The sequence below is a fragment of the Cotesia glomerata genome, linkage group LG7, assembly GCF_020080835.1.
Source record: "Cotesia glomerata isolate CgM1 linkage group LG7, MPM_Cglom_v2.3, whole genome shotgun sequence".
NCBI classification, from domain to species: domain Eukaryota; kingdom Metazoa; phylum Arthropoda; class Insecta; order Hymenoptera; family Braconidae; genus Cotesia; species Cotesia glomerata.
In genome coordinates, this window is record NC_058164.1 from 8367344 (window position 1) to 8386824 (window position 19481).

At 29.3% G+C, this 19481-nt stretch overlaps 1 protein-coding gene across 2 annotated transcripts in view; it reads right to left on the reverse strand.

Moving 5' to 3' along the window:
* LOC123268775 (homeobox protein 2) overlaps positions 1-19481 on the reverse strand; it is a 165918-nt gene that overhangs the window by 90220 nt on the left and 56217 nt on the right. For both annotated transcript variants that reach the window (XM_044734132.1, XM_044734131.1), the window contains exon 3: positions 2770-2845. In XM_044734132.1, coding sequence (XP_044590067.1) covers positions 2770-2845 — 76 coding nt within the window. The remainder of the gene's footprint in view (positions 1-2769; positions 2846-19481) is intronic.

Below are 19481 nucleotides of genomic sequence, written 5' to 3' on the forward strand. Positions count from 1 at the left end.
ACAAAAGTACTATCACGATTTTCATACTTAAAATTATGATTGAACTTCTTGCGGCTTCGGCCGGCTCACTAGATTCTTCAACGACAATTTTTGTTAAAAACTAGGACGTGTCAATTTTGTCATTTGTTTAATTTTTTTTTTTTTTTTTTTTTATTTAAAAAGTTTAAAAAATCCTCAGACGTCTGTTATTTTTAATATTATGTCATTCTTGTCATTTTCATTAATTTAAGTTATCAAATTTACGGGAAAAAAAATTCTTTACAAAAAATTCGGATAAATTTGAATAAAAAAGTTACATCGCAATAAATACCAAGCTAAGCCAACTTATAATTCTAATCCTTAATCCCAGGATGATTCTCATTTATGAATAAAATCTACAATAGCCAAAAAGAATAAAAATTTGAAAGGAAAGGGTAGGAGAGAATTATTCTTACAGAAAGTGATAAATATAATGTACATTAGTAAGGTTTCAATCGATATTTCAAAACCAATAGTTATACGGGGCATGAAGCTCCTAAAAGCTCATAAATAATGTTCCCGACTTGTCTGTACTTGCAGATCCTTAGCTATATTTCACGAGCTCGGCGTATGTATAGAAGTGAAGTAAAGGTATAAGGTAAAGGTATAACATAGATCCTATCCTCACTCCACGCCACCTGGTATGGACACGATTGTACATATATGAAAACGCGTCTCCCGTGACAAAGCCAAATTTAAGCTGTGCTTACGTTAGAGATTTTCAGCGAGTACGTGAGCGCGACAGTTTGAAACCCAATCGCTTTAACAGCCAACGAATGAGGCGCAAAAGAAAAATAAAGAGCTGAAAAAAATGAGAAAATAAGCAGAATTTATAATACCGGAAAATCCCTTTAGGATAGAACAAGAACAAGAAGAAGGAAGAAGACTAAAAAAAATGAATTCCGGATAAATTTGATTATTATGACTGGATAAAAAAATGAATTCTGAATAAATTTGATTACTATGACTGCTATATTTTAACAGATAATAAAAATCAATATGAGATGGTACGAAAAATAGCATTACATTGATGTCAAACAAGGCTTTTGTTGTTGGATCGACTGTTTTACAATTAATACACTGGAGGCGGTTGAGTGACATTAATTAACGACAAATAAAAGACCTTTCAATCTTTTTGATGTTAGCTTGATCAAATATTTTAATTTGCATAAGCTGTCATGATGGAGCTGTGTGTTCGTTTTTAATATCATTCTATCGTTTAGGCGATTAATATTTCCAAATTATATACTTTTTTTTTTCAAAGTAATTTGCTTGTATAAATGCGAAATTCTACAAATTTTTTGAAATTTTTAAGAGACATAATAAAATATAATACACAATATATACGCTGTTAAAATTTAAAATCAATCAATTTTACCTAACATGAGATAATTGTAAGTTAAAATGACGTTTTTACATCACCTGGTAAAATTTATATATCTCTTTTTTTTTCCTTCAACCTGTCAGAATGCCAGAATTTCTCTGCGATATATTTATTTATTATATTTCACGCATTTTCATGTTGCTCAAAAATACAAAACAATTTAAATAAATAACGAAATTGTCAAACAGATGAATCCATAAATAGTTCCCGACAGTAAATATTAATTTTTCGATCGTTGGGTTATTCCTTGTGCCTTGTTTCATCGGAAAAACGGTATCGTTTGAATTATAACAAGGCTAACTTTATACGTATGTCCGTAATATCGCGCTGAAAGCTCCCTCTGATGCAGATAAAACGTGCCACATCAGTAATATACTGTTTATTTGATAACAATGAACGGGGGAAACATTTTCTACAAATAAAGGCCATCGAAATAATTAAACAATATTTTGAGCGCGTTATTTATGAATTAATTTCAATTTTTTTCATCAAAAATTTTAATTTGTGTTTTAAAATTTTTTCGTCGAGAATTCCAATTTTTTTTCTAATTCTATCTATAATCAAGATAAGCAAACAATTCTTTTTTGATCAATGCTTATTATTTTTTACTATAGATTTTTTTAAATCGAAATTATTGATGCATCAATACATGTATTTCAAGTTAACCAGTAGAAATATTTTCAGCTACGGCCTTATATGTCCTAACTATTAACGAGTGTTAATGTAAGGTCTCTATAATAGGAAAATAATTTATTTGACAATTATGAGCAAGCTCAATGTTTATTTGAGTTTGTTTGTCAGCAAATACAGACGAAAGCATAAAAGGTGAAAAAATTAAAAAAATATAATGTAAAAGCTTTTGAACAAACAGACGATGATGGGTCTGATCGGATAGCAAAGAAAAATAAATGGTCTTAAGAAGTATAATAGAATCTGATGTTTACTCTTGAGTACCTCGAAACTAGTAAACATGAGAAGAGAATTGAACGAGAAAAGGGAAAAAAATAAAAATAATAAAGCAGCAAGTAAAGTAAAAGTAAAACGGGAATCCTTGAAAAGACTGATGGATAGGGGTCAAATGTTCTTGAAACTTGAGATGAAACGGAGTAAGGAAAATAGCACAAGCAGAGTGAAAGAAGCTGAGTGAAGAGGACAAAGAAATGAAACGTGGAAAGGAGTTTGGCAAAGTGACACTCGATTTCGAGACCAAAGACCCCAAAAGACGAAACAAACTTACTCTTCATATCTTTTTTTCATTTTATCAATTTCATAATACAAATCTGTACAGATTTGTTATTTTTTTTTGTACAGAACGAGATTTTTTTATGTTTTCTTTTTATGAAAATAATAAAATAAAATTCACTCACCATGTAGCGCCTTAAGATACGCCTTGCCAGCGTTGATTAGCTGCCTAGCTCCCGGGTTGAACTTGTCCAGGATATTCTGTAAAATATAAATAAAAAAGAGAATGAGAATGGGGTAAATATTCATATATTACAGATCCTTAAATCTCAATCGACTTGTTCAATTTAAAAAGTTTCCATTCTATTCCCTGGCGAACGGGTATCGTTTCCACCCTAGGCTAGACTACAATGCCGTCACCCAACAATTCTTTCCTAACCGCATTGGGATACTCGGAATCTTTTATAAACGCTTTTTATACGGTCTATTGGATATTTCTCAGTATCTTTCTTTCTTATTTTTTGGTTATATTTCCTTTTGGTTACGTTTCCAGTTATGTGGATTTGTACGGTATGGATTTGAATCGTTTGTTGGACCGTGTGATTATTCAGAATGAGCTTTATGCATTCCGTGGAATGCAATGAAAAATTTCGAAGGATATGTTACATGTTAAAAGTAAGAAAAGAGTAAAATATTCGAAATATTTAAAGGATTTTTTAGGATGAAATATCTTATCTGGTTTTAAGGTTCTCTCTGCACGGCGCTATAAGATTGCGCTGTTATTCTTTCACAAGAGAAAACGAGAAACTGTCAGGAAGACAGAGAATCAAGAGGTGAGATTGCATTTTCAATATTAAAGATAACCGGGAAAATTAAATTGGCTAGTATTTTATCTTGTCAAATTTAGATTATCTTAAATAGCAGGGACCAAACTGGTAGTAGAGTTGCTAAGCAAAAATATTTTCATGAGGTTTCATTTCGTTTGAATTGACCCAACGCAATCAATATTCAGATGGCTGAACAATTTATATTGAGTGGAAAATTCTCTCGAAGGGTTTCGGTGTCTAGAAATCTGACAAGGCTGGTCTCAAGATTGTTGTTTGACTAATTGAACTTTAGTGATAACTGATCACTATTTCAAGTTATAAATCAATAGATAGGTAAATTTTGGAACACTCTGATAGAATGATTTATTGTGATGATTAATTGGTTAAGTTTTAGAATCAGCGATAAATACTTCTGTTAAAAAATTTTCCTTTATTACCTAATATGGTCTGATATGCCCATACTTCATTTTTGATGGCCTGACATGGCCATACATGTCCTGATATGAAAATTGGCCATTTAAGGAATAATATGCACATATATAATTTTCGACTAAAAGAAGTGTTAAAAACCTCCAACAGAGGGCGTATCATCACTGAATCATCTTATTACAGGAAAATTAATTTTGAGATATTAAGTTTTAAAATAAAAATAATTTTTTTGATTAATAAATTTATGAAAATTATAATAAATTCATCTTTTGTCCTATATAAGTCTGACACTACTTTAAATGACTTTATATGAAATTGGCTTGATCCGATAATTTTTTCATGGGATTTGAAGTCTGGTGATCAAATTCTGACTCAGACCATTTCGAATTCTTTTGCAGCAATATTTTTTTTTTTTTTTTTTACCTATATCACTATTTTCAAATGCTTTTGGGCAAAGAATTCACAAAAAAATTTCAAAATTTTTGCAAAATTTAATCAATTTAAGGGAGGGGGAGGGACAAAACGGGGTACTTCAGGAAATATAATATATCTTTTGAATAGTCATAAAATGTATCTTTTGAATAGTGGCGCTATTGATCTTTTTTATAAATTCTTTATATTATAACAATTATCCTTGTCAGTAAGAGCATTCATTTTCTTTCAAAGAAGATTTTCCCAAAGCAGACGATAATAATAAATTTCAATAACAAAATAACTTTCCCTTTTACCTCCAACGTATTTATTAATTATCCTCAAACCTTAATCCGCGATATCCGTTCTGAATTATAGCTCACGAAAACACTTGTAACAACAAAATCGATAAACAGAACTTTATGGCAAGTTGAGTTAGCAAACATCTGATTGAGCTTCGATAATAAATTTATAATTAAGCTGCTCCGAAATAACTTTCGTATAATAGCTAAATTTTAATAATATAAATAATAAACACAGAGGATATATAAACAAAGTATGAATAGGAAAGCCGCACAAACTGAAGTATTTCAAGGGAATCCATCTGAATTATTGAGTAGATTAATAAAACAATCATAATCTAATATAATCAATATAGGAAAATATTTATGGAGAAATGTCAATAACAGGAGGATAGTTATGATCCGAGAGAAATGTTTTAATAAATTGTTGGTATATATGAATGAATGTTTAGTAAATTTATCAAGGGCCTTAGAAATGAATTTATATGGCGCTGAGGCAAGTCGGAAAATCCGTCGCGATCTCGCATATTTCCGGCGGCGGCAGTTATAGCTGGAGCGGCATTCGGTACAATATGGTGCAGCTGAAGAAGGAAAACGTCACTGTGGAGAAGGCGCAGAGGAGGATGGGAAAGATCCGGGAGGAAACGTTGGTAAACCGAGTTTAATTTACCCGTCAGCAGCTACGATCGATATCCGACCACATCGACATCAGGCTCCAGGTCCTTTCCAGGAGAGGAAAGCAAGACGGAAAGTCTTAACTTTGGCAACTGTCGAACGAGAAACGTGGTTGGTGACTACTATAGGTTATGGTATAACATATATACAGTGGCTAGGTTGTAAAGGGAGCAAAAAGGGTGGAAGAAAGGAAAATGAGATGAAGAGAAGAGACACTTGTGTTCTCCAGTAAATGCAAACCGAAAACTGTGTACAACAGTGCGACAAACCCTTTCGTGAGTATATGCACCCTACAAACCCTACAAACCAATTCCTTGATGGAGTAGGCGGGAGGTGTTACGTGTAACAGAAGGCAAACGAGTGTACGAAGCGCACCAGGTTCTCATTCGGAAACTATACCTAATCCTGGAGACACATATGCTGAGGTACTCCTATACCTTTGCTAGATACTCAGGAATTTTGAAATTGAGATTCTCACTGCCGACTGGGAGGATACAACCCGACGAAACTTTATGCCAAAGCCCAAATTCATGCATGAAATTCCGGGTAATGTGGATAAGATATGAGTGCCTGGAATACATGTATGAAATTTGAATAGTATGCGTTTAAATGTTTTATTAAGTCATCGCCTGCGTTGTTTGATTTTGTTCGTCGGAATATTATGATACGCTATAAAAAAATTATTTGATTCAAGAACAATATTTTCTTAAAAATTTCACTCCTGTTAAGAGCTCAAAAGCATACAACAACTAACTCTTTGAGTACAGAGAGCTCAAAATAACACATAAATTGTATTTTTGAGCTCGAAGAGCTTAAAAACGTCATGAGTGCCGTCTTAAACGCTTAGGTATGGAATTGACGGGAAGTTGCAGGAATGGCTTTTAGAGTCAATTGTTTTCCATATTTTATTGAAAGTTTTCTTTGCTATTTTTAAAGATAAAACTCTTTCGTGAACTAAAAATAAAAAATTCTGTTAAAAAATTAAATTATTTTTTGTTGAAGATCATCGTTCTTAGATAAAAAATTTGATCTTACCAATTAAAAAAAAAAAATATTTTTCTAGTCGATAATTTGGATCTCTTAAGCTAAGATGACAAAATTCACGACAAAAAATTTTTTGTGCAACAATCACTTTGCTTCAAAACAAGTTCCTTGGATCAAGATGCACTGATAGAAGGATTTGTTTATAGTTAAAAATATTTGTTAATATTTAACAAATCATTTATTAGAGACCACTTTTTAGTCCTTAACAAATATTTCTTAGTATTTAAAAAGATTTATTAATATTTAATAAATGAATATCTGATTTATTAAATACAAACAAATCATTTTAAATACTAAGAAATATTTGTTTGATACTAAAAAATGGTCTCTAATAAATGATTTGTTAACTATTAACAAATATTTTTTTAATACAAATAAATCCTTCTATCAGTGTGTTTTTTCTATTTTGTAGAAATTTTTATCTTGATTTCATATATCGACGGTCTAACTCCTTATTTTTTAGAGGGTGATTTTTGTAACACTTTTATGTAGCAATAATCCAATTATAAATTATTTGAATGATTCAAACCTAAATATTATATCTCTATTAGATATTAATGATATTAAATGATTTTTAAAGTGATAATAAATTTTGAACTAATCGTTTTTTTCGTACAAATAGAAGATTCTCTAAAATGGATTTAGACAATTTGCTAATTAAAACGTCGATAGAAAAAATTTTCAGTGGTTATCGACCTTAAATTTCAATAAATTTACAAGCTATTGCCTCATAAAATTACTCAATAAAAAATTATTCATCACTAAATGAATAATCAGTAACAACTCGAACATTCTCCACCGAGAATCTTGCATTTTATAAATTAAATTAATTGCAATATGAAATGGTTTCTCTCAAAAATATTAACAGCAGAAAATATAAACACGAATGATGATTGACATTTCGATTACTCCGAGCGACAGCCCGCTACAGTAAACATTAAGCAAAAATTTCAACATTACTCAGTAGGTCGACAACCTTTTAATTAAAATATAGAAAAAGAATGAGATTTACGATAAACAAGAATCGAGTATATTTCACGGAATCATTGGTATCGGGAATCGATTCTAAAGATTCCCCGGGGCCAAGGATACCTCGTAAGGACCGGTTTTTATTTTTTACACCGAGCTATCAAATCCCTTGGCTCTGAACATATAAATGTATGGAACTTTAAATAATAATGATTTTCAATACAAAAAAAAGTAAAACAAAGAGACAAGGACTAAACTGCTAAAACATTTACAAGCCTCAAGCGAAACTATGCAATAATCCTCGAGCGGTTACGAAACTTGGGTTCAACTTAAGATTTTACGTAACTCTTCTATTATGTTTATAATTCTCTTGGTCTTTGTTACTTAGCATTTAAAACAGTGATAATGATAATAAATAGCAGTAGAATTATTTTAAAATAAATATTAACATGCAATAAACCGTTATTTATTTATCGTAATGTATAAATAAATTTATTTGAAGATTTATTTATCAAACGGCCGTTAATCGGGCGTTCATTCACCTTTTAGCAGCAGATTATTTTTATTTTGTTGATCGGTTCTCCTAACATAACGCTATTAAAGTGTTTATAACCTGTGCAGCAACGGCGAGATTGCTTTCTCCTTTAGGACAGGAATTGTGCTCACTATTATGCAAATATCACTCGAGATATTCTACACTCAAAAGATTTTATACGCTGACATATATTCTGTATTTATACGTTATAATTTATAAGTTACTTTACGCTTGTAATAGCTCTACTGAACAAGAAACAATGTTTGTTATATATTTTCATTTACATTTTACTTTCTTTTTCTATCTATGTGATTATAATCGTTGCTATTTTTTATATCTTTACGTGTAGTGGTAAACTATCTATTGTTCATAACATCTTTTATTATCGAACGACAAACTATTATATAAAGTCTTATGTAATTGCGATAAAAGTTCAGGGGAAAATATTTTTTAGTCATATTTTTACTTATAAATATTTAATTTTGAAGAAAGACAGAAATGAATAAGTTATTTTATGTTGTATTGTTGAAAATGTACTTCGCACAATTTCAACTGACAGGAAGAAACCATAGATTTTTAAAAATTTAAGCTTTAAAAAATACTCTATGAGCTTGTAAATACAATTTTTTAACCAAGTTTTTCTTTCAGTTCTTCCATATGATTACTGCGGAAAACCATTTTGAAAGTATTAACTCAATATCATTTTGTTTGATTGCAATCAATATATTTTGATTAGCTGTCACACGAAATTTTCTACCCTCCAATCAAACACATTGTTTATTTTTTTAAACATCTATTTATGTAACGAGTGAAGATAGCTGCGATTCTACTCCTACAATTTTACTCTCGATTGTTGTTCGAAATCACCAGAAGGTAGCGTGGTAGTGCATTTCTACCAGAACGTATAGTTTCTTTCAAATAAATGCGGGCTGTTCAAAAATAAAGTTATAAATTAAAATGTTTATAAAATACTATTTATTATGTACTCAGAAATTTCAAAATGTCTATAACGTCCAAAAATTTAACTTCAAGTAAGAATATTAAATTTTAATTCTTTAATATTTATACAAAATCTTCATATATTTTTTTTTTTGTGCGATATAATGTAAGGTCTAATTTTGCTATTCTTTTTTACTGATCACCAAAAAATAATGTTGAAATTAAAAAAAAAATAGAATGATTTTCGACGAAAAATATTAAATTTTTAAAATCAATTGAAAGTGTCTTTTGAAAGTCTACTGTTCTTTCATTTCTAAATAAATGTATTCAATGACATCTATTTGGCAGATGATGGTGAAATATTTCAGCAAAAAGAATCGTAGGTGATCAGTGAAATCGATTGATGCTATTGTATTCTTTAAATCAGTGGTTATCCGATCTGCTAGTTCAGCGAAAAGAATTTTACGATTCTATCTATATGTATCAACGCTATGCTATATACTATATGCTGTATTTATATATATAGAGATTCAGCATCAGCACTGATGGAATTTATCCAAGCGAAACGAGAATATCTTGTAATCTCGAACGCAGCAAGTTACGTGGAATGAATATTCGGTAAAAATAGACCAAAATAAATAACCAGATAAGTTTTAAAAAGTTGTTATAAAAACCTGATTTATATCTGATAGCTGATGGCATTTCAATAATAATTTCTATTAATTTATCGATGTCATTCGTATTTCAATATCTGATCTCTATAAACGTATAAAGCAGCTAAATGGACGAATAAAGTAATCCATTTCTTTCGCTGAATTATTGCCGATAATAAAATGTTTCATATACATAACTTTTCTTTACTAATTTACATTACATACAAATAGATTTATTGATTAGATTTTATTACTTTAATCGCCAAATTATGATTGACTCACTCTCAATTCTCGATAACTATATAACTTTGTTATAAAAAAAGTACTTGTTTCTATATTTATTTAAAGTCAAAAGCAATAGCTGTTCACTATGAGCGGTGATAGATAAATTGACTTACACAAGAAAATAAGTAGCTAAACTATTATGAAATTGATCGAGTGTCTTTTCGATACTGTATTATTATCATTGTTATTTATTTATTAGAAAGTTTATTACTATGACTGGTGTTTGGTTACGAATCATTAATTTCCGGTCGAATTATGATCAATACTGAGATTTACTTTTATAGGCCGGCACACTTTGAGCGTGAAGCGTTATAGGTATGATCGGCTCTCGCTAAAGAAATAGAGACAAAAAAGATCCAATATTTGCTTTAAAGTCTTGACATAAAATCTAAAGTACTTTTTAAACTACTTGCTCTCTAAAGAAACGATAAAATTAATTCTAATTTTTTATTATGATTATAATAGGTTAATTTCAGTATCGAAATAACTTCTCTCGAAAATTATTACTTTTGAACTTTGATTAAATGGCCACTCGAAGTATTCAAAGTTATGATTTTATAAGAATTCTAGGGATTATATTAATTATACTAATAGCAACTACAGTTACTGCCGATAATTGCGAATTATGAATAAAAACAATTGGTTTAATGATTTTTTGATATTATCAATTAAAATATACATAGTTTGAGTGTTTGTGAGATAAATTAAAAAAAAAATATTGCCATGACGAGATCAATTACTGAGAGATTAATGGAAAATGTCAAGAAACAAACTTTTAGTTAGATAGAACGAAAAACTATCCAAAACTGCTCCAAAAAATTAACATAACAAATTGACTATAGACAATAAATATTTGAAATTGTGAAAGTTTACAATTTCAGGTCATGACCTTTTTGATGGTATAAAATTTAACTATGAACATTTCATTTGAAACAACAAATAGAGCCGTAAGCTATTTTTATTGTTCTTTTAATTATTTAGATAAAAATTGACTATCGTCAAAATAAGTATCAAGCCGTGAAAAGATATGAGTTCAGATTACAGCCGTATTGGTGGAACCAAACAACTATTTTTTTTTTTTTTTTTGATACACCGTTCTAGAGCTACTTTTGGTTTATACAGGTTCGGCATTTGCCGGGAAAAGGGGGTCCAGGTTGATAGTTATGTCATTTTTGCTTGTAACTTTTTTGTATTATACATTTGTTTTTTCAACCTGGACTACGTTGCGCCGTATGAGCCAAAAGTAGCTCTAGAACGGTGTACCAAACTTAACTATTAAAACCCAATTTAAAATAACATTATGCCGATCATAAAATTTTTTCAATTATATACACAGTGAAAAATTTTGCGTCATTGCGTCAAAAAATTTTGTGTTAAATATTTAACACTTTTATGTGTAAATTTAACATTTATTGTGTTAAATTAACACAGAAAAGTGTTAAATTAACACAAAAAAGTGTTAAATATTTAACATAAAAATTTTTAACAAAATTTTTTGACGCATTGACGCAAAATTTTTCACTGTGTAGATTATATTGTTAACAATATAGTTACTTTTAAAAATGGCCAAATAAATTAGTAAAATAGTATATTACACTCCTCGGGAAGTAAATAAGAAAGCCTCAGATCACATGTTTGTTGACCTCGGCTTCGCCTCGGCCAACAATTACCTGTGATCTGAGGCTTTCTTATTTACTTCCCGAGGAGTGTATACTAATTTTTTCCCCGACGAAGGCGGAAAGCGGCAACTTCGTTTCGCGCAGCGGGGCTAAAGTTGACGGTTTACGCCCGGAGGGGAAAAAAACAGTATTTCTATCCTTTTTCTTTGCATTTCAATATTGGCAATACAAGATATGACGTACATAGATGACACATGAATAAGTCCGCGAAATTGGAAATGTCATAGCCAGTATTACTTAAAATTGATCATGAAAATAATCGTTTTTCAGCATTTTGGGCACTCTTTTTAATCAGTTCAAAAATTTTAATAGTTTGTTCCTTTTTTTCAATACTGAGGAAGCAAAAAAAAATTTTATTAAGTCTTAAAAAGACGGAACAAAATTTTTTTGCAATCACAACAGCTCTCTATTTATAATTATTTTTAATCACTTTTCTCTCCTTAGATGGAGTAATAACCAGATTGTATACCTGTCAAGTAATAAACATTCATTAAAAATAAAAGACTAGATTTTACAGTGTCAGTGTTGCATAAATAAAATATTAAATGAGTTTCAAACTAAAACAATAAAATCCATAAATCTAAAAGATGACATTTAGAGTTAAAGTTTTAGAATATCCCAATATTAATAAAAGACAAGTCAAGTACCGAATCATTATAAAGTATCGAAGCAATGATTAACAATATTGACGACCTAAAATAGTGTTTTCTCACTTACGTCGTTAAGGAAATCGTTAACGAGCTATCGAGACTCAAACGAATTAACAAGATCTCTTAAATCTGCTGCTTGAATTTCCCGTTAAACACTCCGCCCTGTGTATACTGCAATCTCATCTCGCATCGATCAAAAGAGTAAATAAAGTATACAAAAATACTGTTGGAAAAAGGTTTACTTCGAAAAAATATAAACCATCAATAAATGGAATACCTTGTTGAGCAGAGGAGCAGAATGAGTTAGGAAAATCTGTGTTGAAACTCATATTATATGCTACGGATAGTACAGGAGTAATCGATTATTTACCGTAGAAAATGTAAAACGATTTAACGTAATGTTAAATTAATTGAGAGAGGGAAGGAGGAAAAAAATTATAATTATAACTTGTAACTATAACGGTCCATCATAAATCAGAATATGAATATCGTCAACAGAATTTTACATTTTAATTAGTTTTTTACGATAATTAGTGCATCGTGAACATGCATTTATTAGTTATTGTAATTATTCATAAAATTCATTAAAATTGATCATTTTTTATATTTAATTTTACTATAAGTTTTTGTTCATGCACGTTAAATTTTCTTTTCTTATAATTGTATTATTCATTTAGACTGATCAACAAGTTAGGTTTTTTAATCACAAGACCGAGCGAAATATTGGTAATTATCAGCAATTTTCTCATTACTCGGAATATTACACTCTCAATTACGATAATCAGAAAGAATCCTTATCAAGCATCGGACTATGAAACTGAATGTAAATTCCGTTGTATCAATAAATGAAGAAAATGATGTAAATATTTTTTAAGATATATGCATGGTTAATTTTTTAGTTTAAATTTCAAAAAGCTTTTTTCCATCAATTCTGATACAGCAAAAAAAAATCGCAACAAAGAACTTGAATAATCAAGATCCATCATGCAAATATTGTTTGTTTATGTGTATACAAGAGTACTATTTCGATTTTATTAATTTGAAAGGTTTCATTCATCATGTTCGATGAATCGATATCCAGTAGTTGAAAAGTTCGATGAAAGATAACGATGCTATCAATGGTGCATGCATAGTATTTTTAAAAATTAGTAATTTATTAGAGTTCTATTTAATAATTAAATACTTTAGAATGGAATGTTGCCATTGGATTGATCTCATTTTCTCTGATCATTAAAAACTAAATAACATAAAAATAAAAAAATAATTTTTATCAGATACAAGGGACTTTCCGCAACAAACATGAATATTTAATGTTTTTATCTCACTGTTATTTTCATCCGGACTACAATGATTTTTATGTAAATATTTCTTGGGTGGAATATCAATTGAAAGAACTAAAATTTATATTGAGGCGAAGAATAATAAAAATTTACAGTAGATGACATGCAACAAGAGAAACTTGCCATAAAATATTGTTCCAACGGTGGAAAAATGACATTTATGGTGTATTTTTATGGAAATATCGATAGATATATCGTTACGAGTAATGCCAATAACACAACAACGTACGCTGTATATTATTTATCTACAGATCCACAGAAATACGTAAATGTCGTAGCGTTCTTTCCATTCATTTCAATGTTTTCGAGTTCGTTATAATTGCTAGCGGTTGAACATAAATATGCCGAGGTATTTAATTTTTTTATTTTACGGTTCACATGCCAGTGTATTTATGAATATCATTAAAAAAGTTGGAAGATCTACAAGTGCTTCTAGTCCTTCGATTACCAATAAGTTCGGTGATCAGATCTGATCACAATTGGTCCAATTTAATCTTTTATCTACTGTAAAAAATCTTTTTGATTAAAAAAAAATCTTATTTTCAAAATTTTACTCTTCTTTCGAGACATATTCAGTTCTTACATTAAAATATTTATTTATATGTTTTATGTTGAATAAAGAAACTTTGTCTTGAACCAAAAATATAACATTCTTGAAAAAAAAAAAAATAATTGTTAATTTTTGAGAATTACGTACTTCAATAAAAAATTTGATTGTATCTCACGAAGATAACATACTCTTGATTGAAAATGTGGAATTTCTCTGCGCTAAAAAAAAAGTTTGAAGACAAGAAATTCTTGAATCAAGGTAACTGTTTCTCTTCAAAATAATTTTCTTGGATCAAGAATATTTCTTTTAAATCAAATATTTTTTTCCAGTGTAGGTAAAAAATTATAAGCTATCATATGAAAGCTTTGAAGTACTTCTATAAAATATTTAATAGAAAAGAACAACAAAGGAAATATGACAAGCCCATTGATGTTCTTGAATTTTGAAACACTTTTAAATATACCGTAAGAATGCTTTAGAAGATTAATTTGATCGGAGAGCAAAAGGCTCGCAAACTCATTGAATTTCTTAAGGAATTTTATTAGGTAGCAAAGTATTTATAAGTTATGAGTTATTAAAAAAATTTTATTGTTCTATATTTTCTACGCGTCACATTGACAATCCATTTTATGATTTCTGGGATAGTGTATTGCTTATTATATGTATGCATTCATTGACAAAAGAAAAAAAGTGTATTGTCAGTACGTCGGTTTTTATAACACGGACTATATTCGTGAAATACCAAAACTAGTTTCAAACACTGAAGAGTGACGGATAGAAAGCATGCAACGTATCGTTTCTATTCGGGATTTAAAATCAATAAAATGCTTGGAGAATAAATAATGGATACGCGCGAGGTGTGATGTGTGATATGTGATAGCTGATAGGTGATGCTTTTACTCATAACTCAATATTAAGGTCGCGCGAGGAAACAACGGGTGAGTAATTTTTCAATTGGACACTGATTACGGCGTGAGTAGTGTTGATTACTTATAACAATCCAATCAACCAGCGCGCCACTATTCAGCGGTTATCAATATCAATTACTCTGAAATCAATCTGGGTGTATCCCTTTTAACGGTTATTTAATAGTTTGCAGTTAAATTTATTTACATAATAATTACTAATGTATATTATTAGATTTTTAATAACTCCAATTATAAAATATTATCTATACCCGAGAAAATTTTTCTAATATTCCCTGTATAGCTTTATCTGGTCTTATATGACCATTATGAAAAAAAAAAAAAATAATTTAAAATAGTTTTTCAATTTTTTATTGAAATGTATGCATCAATTAACACGCCACATTAAACGAAAATTTATTAAACTATTGAACTAATATTAGCTAAGCTCTATTGAAGAGTAAGAAAAACATTCTCGTTTGAAAACAACACTTGAAAATTATATCTCTAGTGAAGAGAAGATCAGCGACCATACGCCCTCCGTCGGAGACTTCTTACACTAACTTTGGTCAAAAAATTATATACAGGGTGTCCCAAAAGTCACGGACGCCATTGTAGCATCTGATGAAAAAAATAATTCTGAGACGAAAAGTCCTTAGCCATTTTCGAATTAACCGCATAGATAATTAATTATTAATTAAAAATAACGTCTCTTTATTTGTTAGAGAGAGAGCGCCAGTGTCCAGTAAAGTATGTGCCAAACAAAGACACAACTAACTGTATGACTAACTAGTTTCTATAGCTAACGTAGTCACATATATTTACTTACACATTCACACGTGCAAGCGTCTTCGTTGGAACGCACTTGACTTGACACTAGCGCTCTCTCTCTCTCTCTAACGCATAAAAGGACGTTATTTTAATTAATAATTAATTATCTATGCGTCTGATTAAAAAATGGCTAAGGACTTTTCGTCTCAGAATTATTTTGTTTATCAGATGCTACAATGGCGTCCGTTACTTCTGGGACACTCTGTATAGGTAGATGTGACCATATTAAGTCCTGTATGGGCACATCAGGACATCAAAAATTATATATGGAAATTAATATCAAAACGTATCAGACCTTACATGGACAAATCATGTCATATCAGAAAATTTTTTCACGATTTTATTAATTGATACCGTCTTTATACCAATTAATTGTAGTACAAGTATTTATTAAGTACAAGTGAAGATCATTATTAATAATACCTGCCGGCTGTTTTTTTGTTGGCTTAGTAGTCTAATGGATTTGACGTATTATTAATGACATTAAGTTTAATGATGACAAAGACAAAAATTAATCTAAGAATGATTTCCGGTTCTTATCAACACAAATATGAATGGACATCGGCGAATGAACTTTAGATAAAAGTTGTAATCTAATTACTAATTAATAATTAATAACACAATTAATTCCTCTATTGTGGTAAATTTTCAAATATATGTTCATATTTTATACTAAAAAACAAAAATGATTTTTTCAAAATGCAATAATTCTTTTGTCCAAAAAAATTCATACACTCAATGAGGGCTTAATGAATTCGCGCTATAATACCGTAGGGAAGAAATATTTTTAAATATATTAAAATCTAATTATATTTTGCATAATTTACAATAAATTCATTTATAGTTAATTAATTTTAATTCGTTATCATACTTGATCTGTGGGTCCACAAAATTTTATTCATCACTGTGACTGCAATTTTTAGCAATTTTTTGTCTTTTCTTGGGTTTTTTGGATTTTACTCGAAATTTTGAGGGGGTACGGGCAAAACTGTCTTCAGATTCGGATTCAGCGCGTCAAAATACATAAAGATAGGTAGGTCCGGTCAAAAGTACTGACAACTTTTTTTTTTGTGTGCCGATGTTATCATGATAATTGTAAAATTATTGCGTTAACATAAATAATATTATGAGACACGTAAAGTCAATGTATACGTGATAAAAGTTTAAATAACTTAATATTAAATCATTGATAAATTAATTTTTTTAATGATATTAAGATTAATATATAATTCAGAAACATAACTGAACTACTGAATAACGAAAATGATCCATCAACAGAGATCAACTATTAACGAGTTTAATTTTTAATTACTATAGGAGATCAGACATTAACCCTTTATTTTTCACAATTCGAGCTTGACAATAAAGCGTTGCGCTAATACAACATAACATATTACTAAAACGTTGCATTAACGCGAGTGAGAAATTATAAATAACCGTAAGTGACAAAAGGTAAAATGCTGTGTGAATTTATCTTTATCTTTTTTAAATATTTATTATAATAATTAATAATTTTTATCATGTATTCGGGCGCCCAACGGGCGCAGCGATAACTATTAGTTTAATAAAAAATGTTACTTTCTTATTGAATAACTTCAATTCTTTTAGTATATTCTTTTTAGCATTAAATAAAATTTTTTACAAAATTCTAATTTCTTATCTCAATTTTTATAGCCCGTCCTCTCAGAAAAAATTTTATCTACCGAATTAACCAGATAATAAATTTGTGTCGCTAATGAACTTAAAAATACTCACTTAATTGCTGAACCGCTAAGCCTTAATCAAATAAATTTATTTCCTAGAATAAATCAACAATCGCAAAAGCTATTACAGAATTGAAAAATTTTTCAACGAATATTTCAATAGAAAGTTTTTTTCTAATTAACAAAAAGCGCAAAAATAATAAAACTAAAAAATTTTGTGCGCATTAAAATAAAACCCTGAAAGCTTTTTGTAAATAATATTCCGGTCAATGCTATAGTTTTACTAAAATTCAGTTCACGTAAATTTTACAATGATCCCATGTGTTATGCAGATCAAACAGACCCTCGTAATACGAACGTTGATAGATAAAAGGTCCATCGATATTCAGTTATTTTTTCCACGTTTAAATAGAACATACTATACATAGGTACGGCATACTATCAATACGTGTACATATATCTGGCTATCTATACACTAAAAACCGAAGATATTGAAAATCGAGTTTTACCTACAGTATTTTATTACCTTGTTTTTTAACTGAATCCCGGTTTAGTTATTTATAACCGACATTGAATCGAGTATCATTTATGACTCGTCATTATCATGATCATGATAATCATGTAATATAATTTCTACGTGTTACACCCAAACATCTCGATTATAAACCCAATAATAATAATTGCTATTTTTTAAAAGAATTAATACTAATAAAAATAATAATATTTTTATAATTTTTCTCTTCCTAATACTCATACTCAAACAGTTAGATATTATATCAATTTTTAGTAACTATATTTGATTATTCTTTTTTAAATCTAATTTTTTTTTCGCAGTTAAATATTCAAATATAATTATTATCTAATAATAATTTATTTTGATTCAAAAAGTCATATTTAATCATTGTATAAACAGAAATAATAATTTCTTCGTAAGGGATTAAATATCTAATCGTAAGTGGTTAGATTTAATATATTTTTATACAAATGTATACATAATCATATGTTATAATCTATAATTGAATCCAACCATTTTTTCTCGGATTAAACTGCTATCGTTTGAACTCAAAAATTTAAACACAAATGTTAACGTTAAATTAAATTAATAAAAAAACATAAAATACAAGCCGAAACCGGTTATATATATTCGACGTGAGGCGTCGTCTCGTTTCTAACGGTAAACATAACCTCTTTCTTTAGTCAGGAGGTCTGTCTTTGTCTTCATCTTCATATCAAGTCAATGCATAAATTCATGCAGTACATGTATAGTACATTTGTTTGTCTTTCTTCTCTCACTACCAATTTATATTTCCTATCATGGTTTCTCGCTTAGACTTAACTCGGGTTGGCTCGGTTGTACAGCATTTATACTCATACTCATATTCGATGTAATGGTTTACTTCACTCGATGCACCGTAAACATGAAATATACTCCTCCTGTAAACTTAACCATCCTATCTCTCTTTACATACGTCAATTCCCGCTTTGCTCCGTTAGCTTTACAAACCGAACAGGTATACATGTATAAATTACCTTCCTGTAAAATTTATCTCGCATCGTGTTTAATTAGCAACGAAATTTGTCGTCTTCCTCTTATTAACATCAGACTATATTTATTTTTATTTTATATTAAACAGAATTAATAGTGATACGCCGTAATTAAAATTAAACTCCTATAAGATCGGTTAAATAACGATCTTTATCTATTAGTGGATTTTTTAGGGAGAAATTACTGATCATTAAGCTCCGTTATGTAGATGTGTAATTTAACGCCATTATAATAAATGTGAGCAGATAAATAGACTTATAATATTTACAGTAATGAAATGGCTTCTAACCTATTTTCATAATCCTGTTTAGTATGATACACTCTGATATTTCACTGCATTAATAAGAGAAGTTACTAACGTTTAATAAACTAATTTATTTAGAAAAAATTGTTCTTTAACTTTTAATAAATATTTTTTGGGGAAAAAATTAAATTTATTAACGATAAGCAAATATTTATTAACAGATGATGAATATTTTTAGGACTGAATTAGTCTCGCTAGCAATATTACATTAATTAGGTTAACGAGCAACCTTCAATCACTATATAACTACCGAGAATTAAAAATTATGAGTAAGAAAAATTTTTGATTAATGGTTCCTCTATATTTTTAATCACAATATA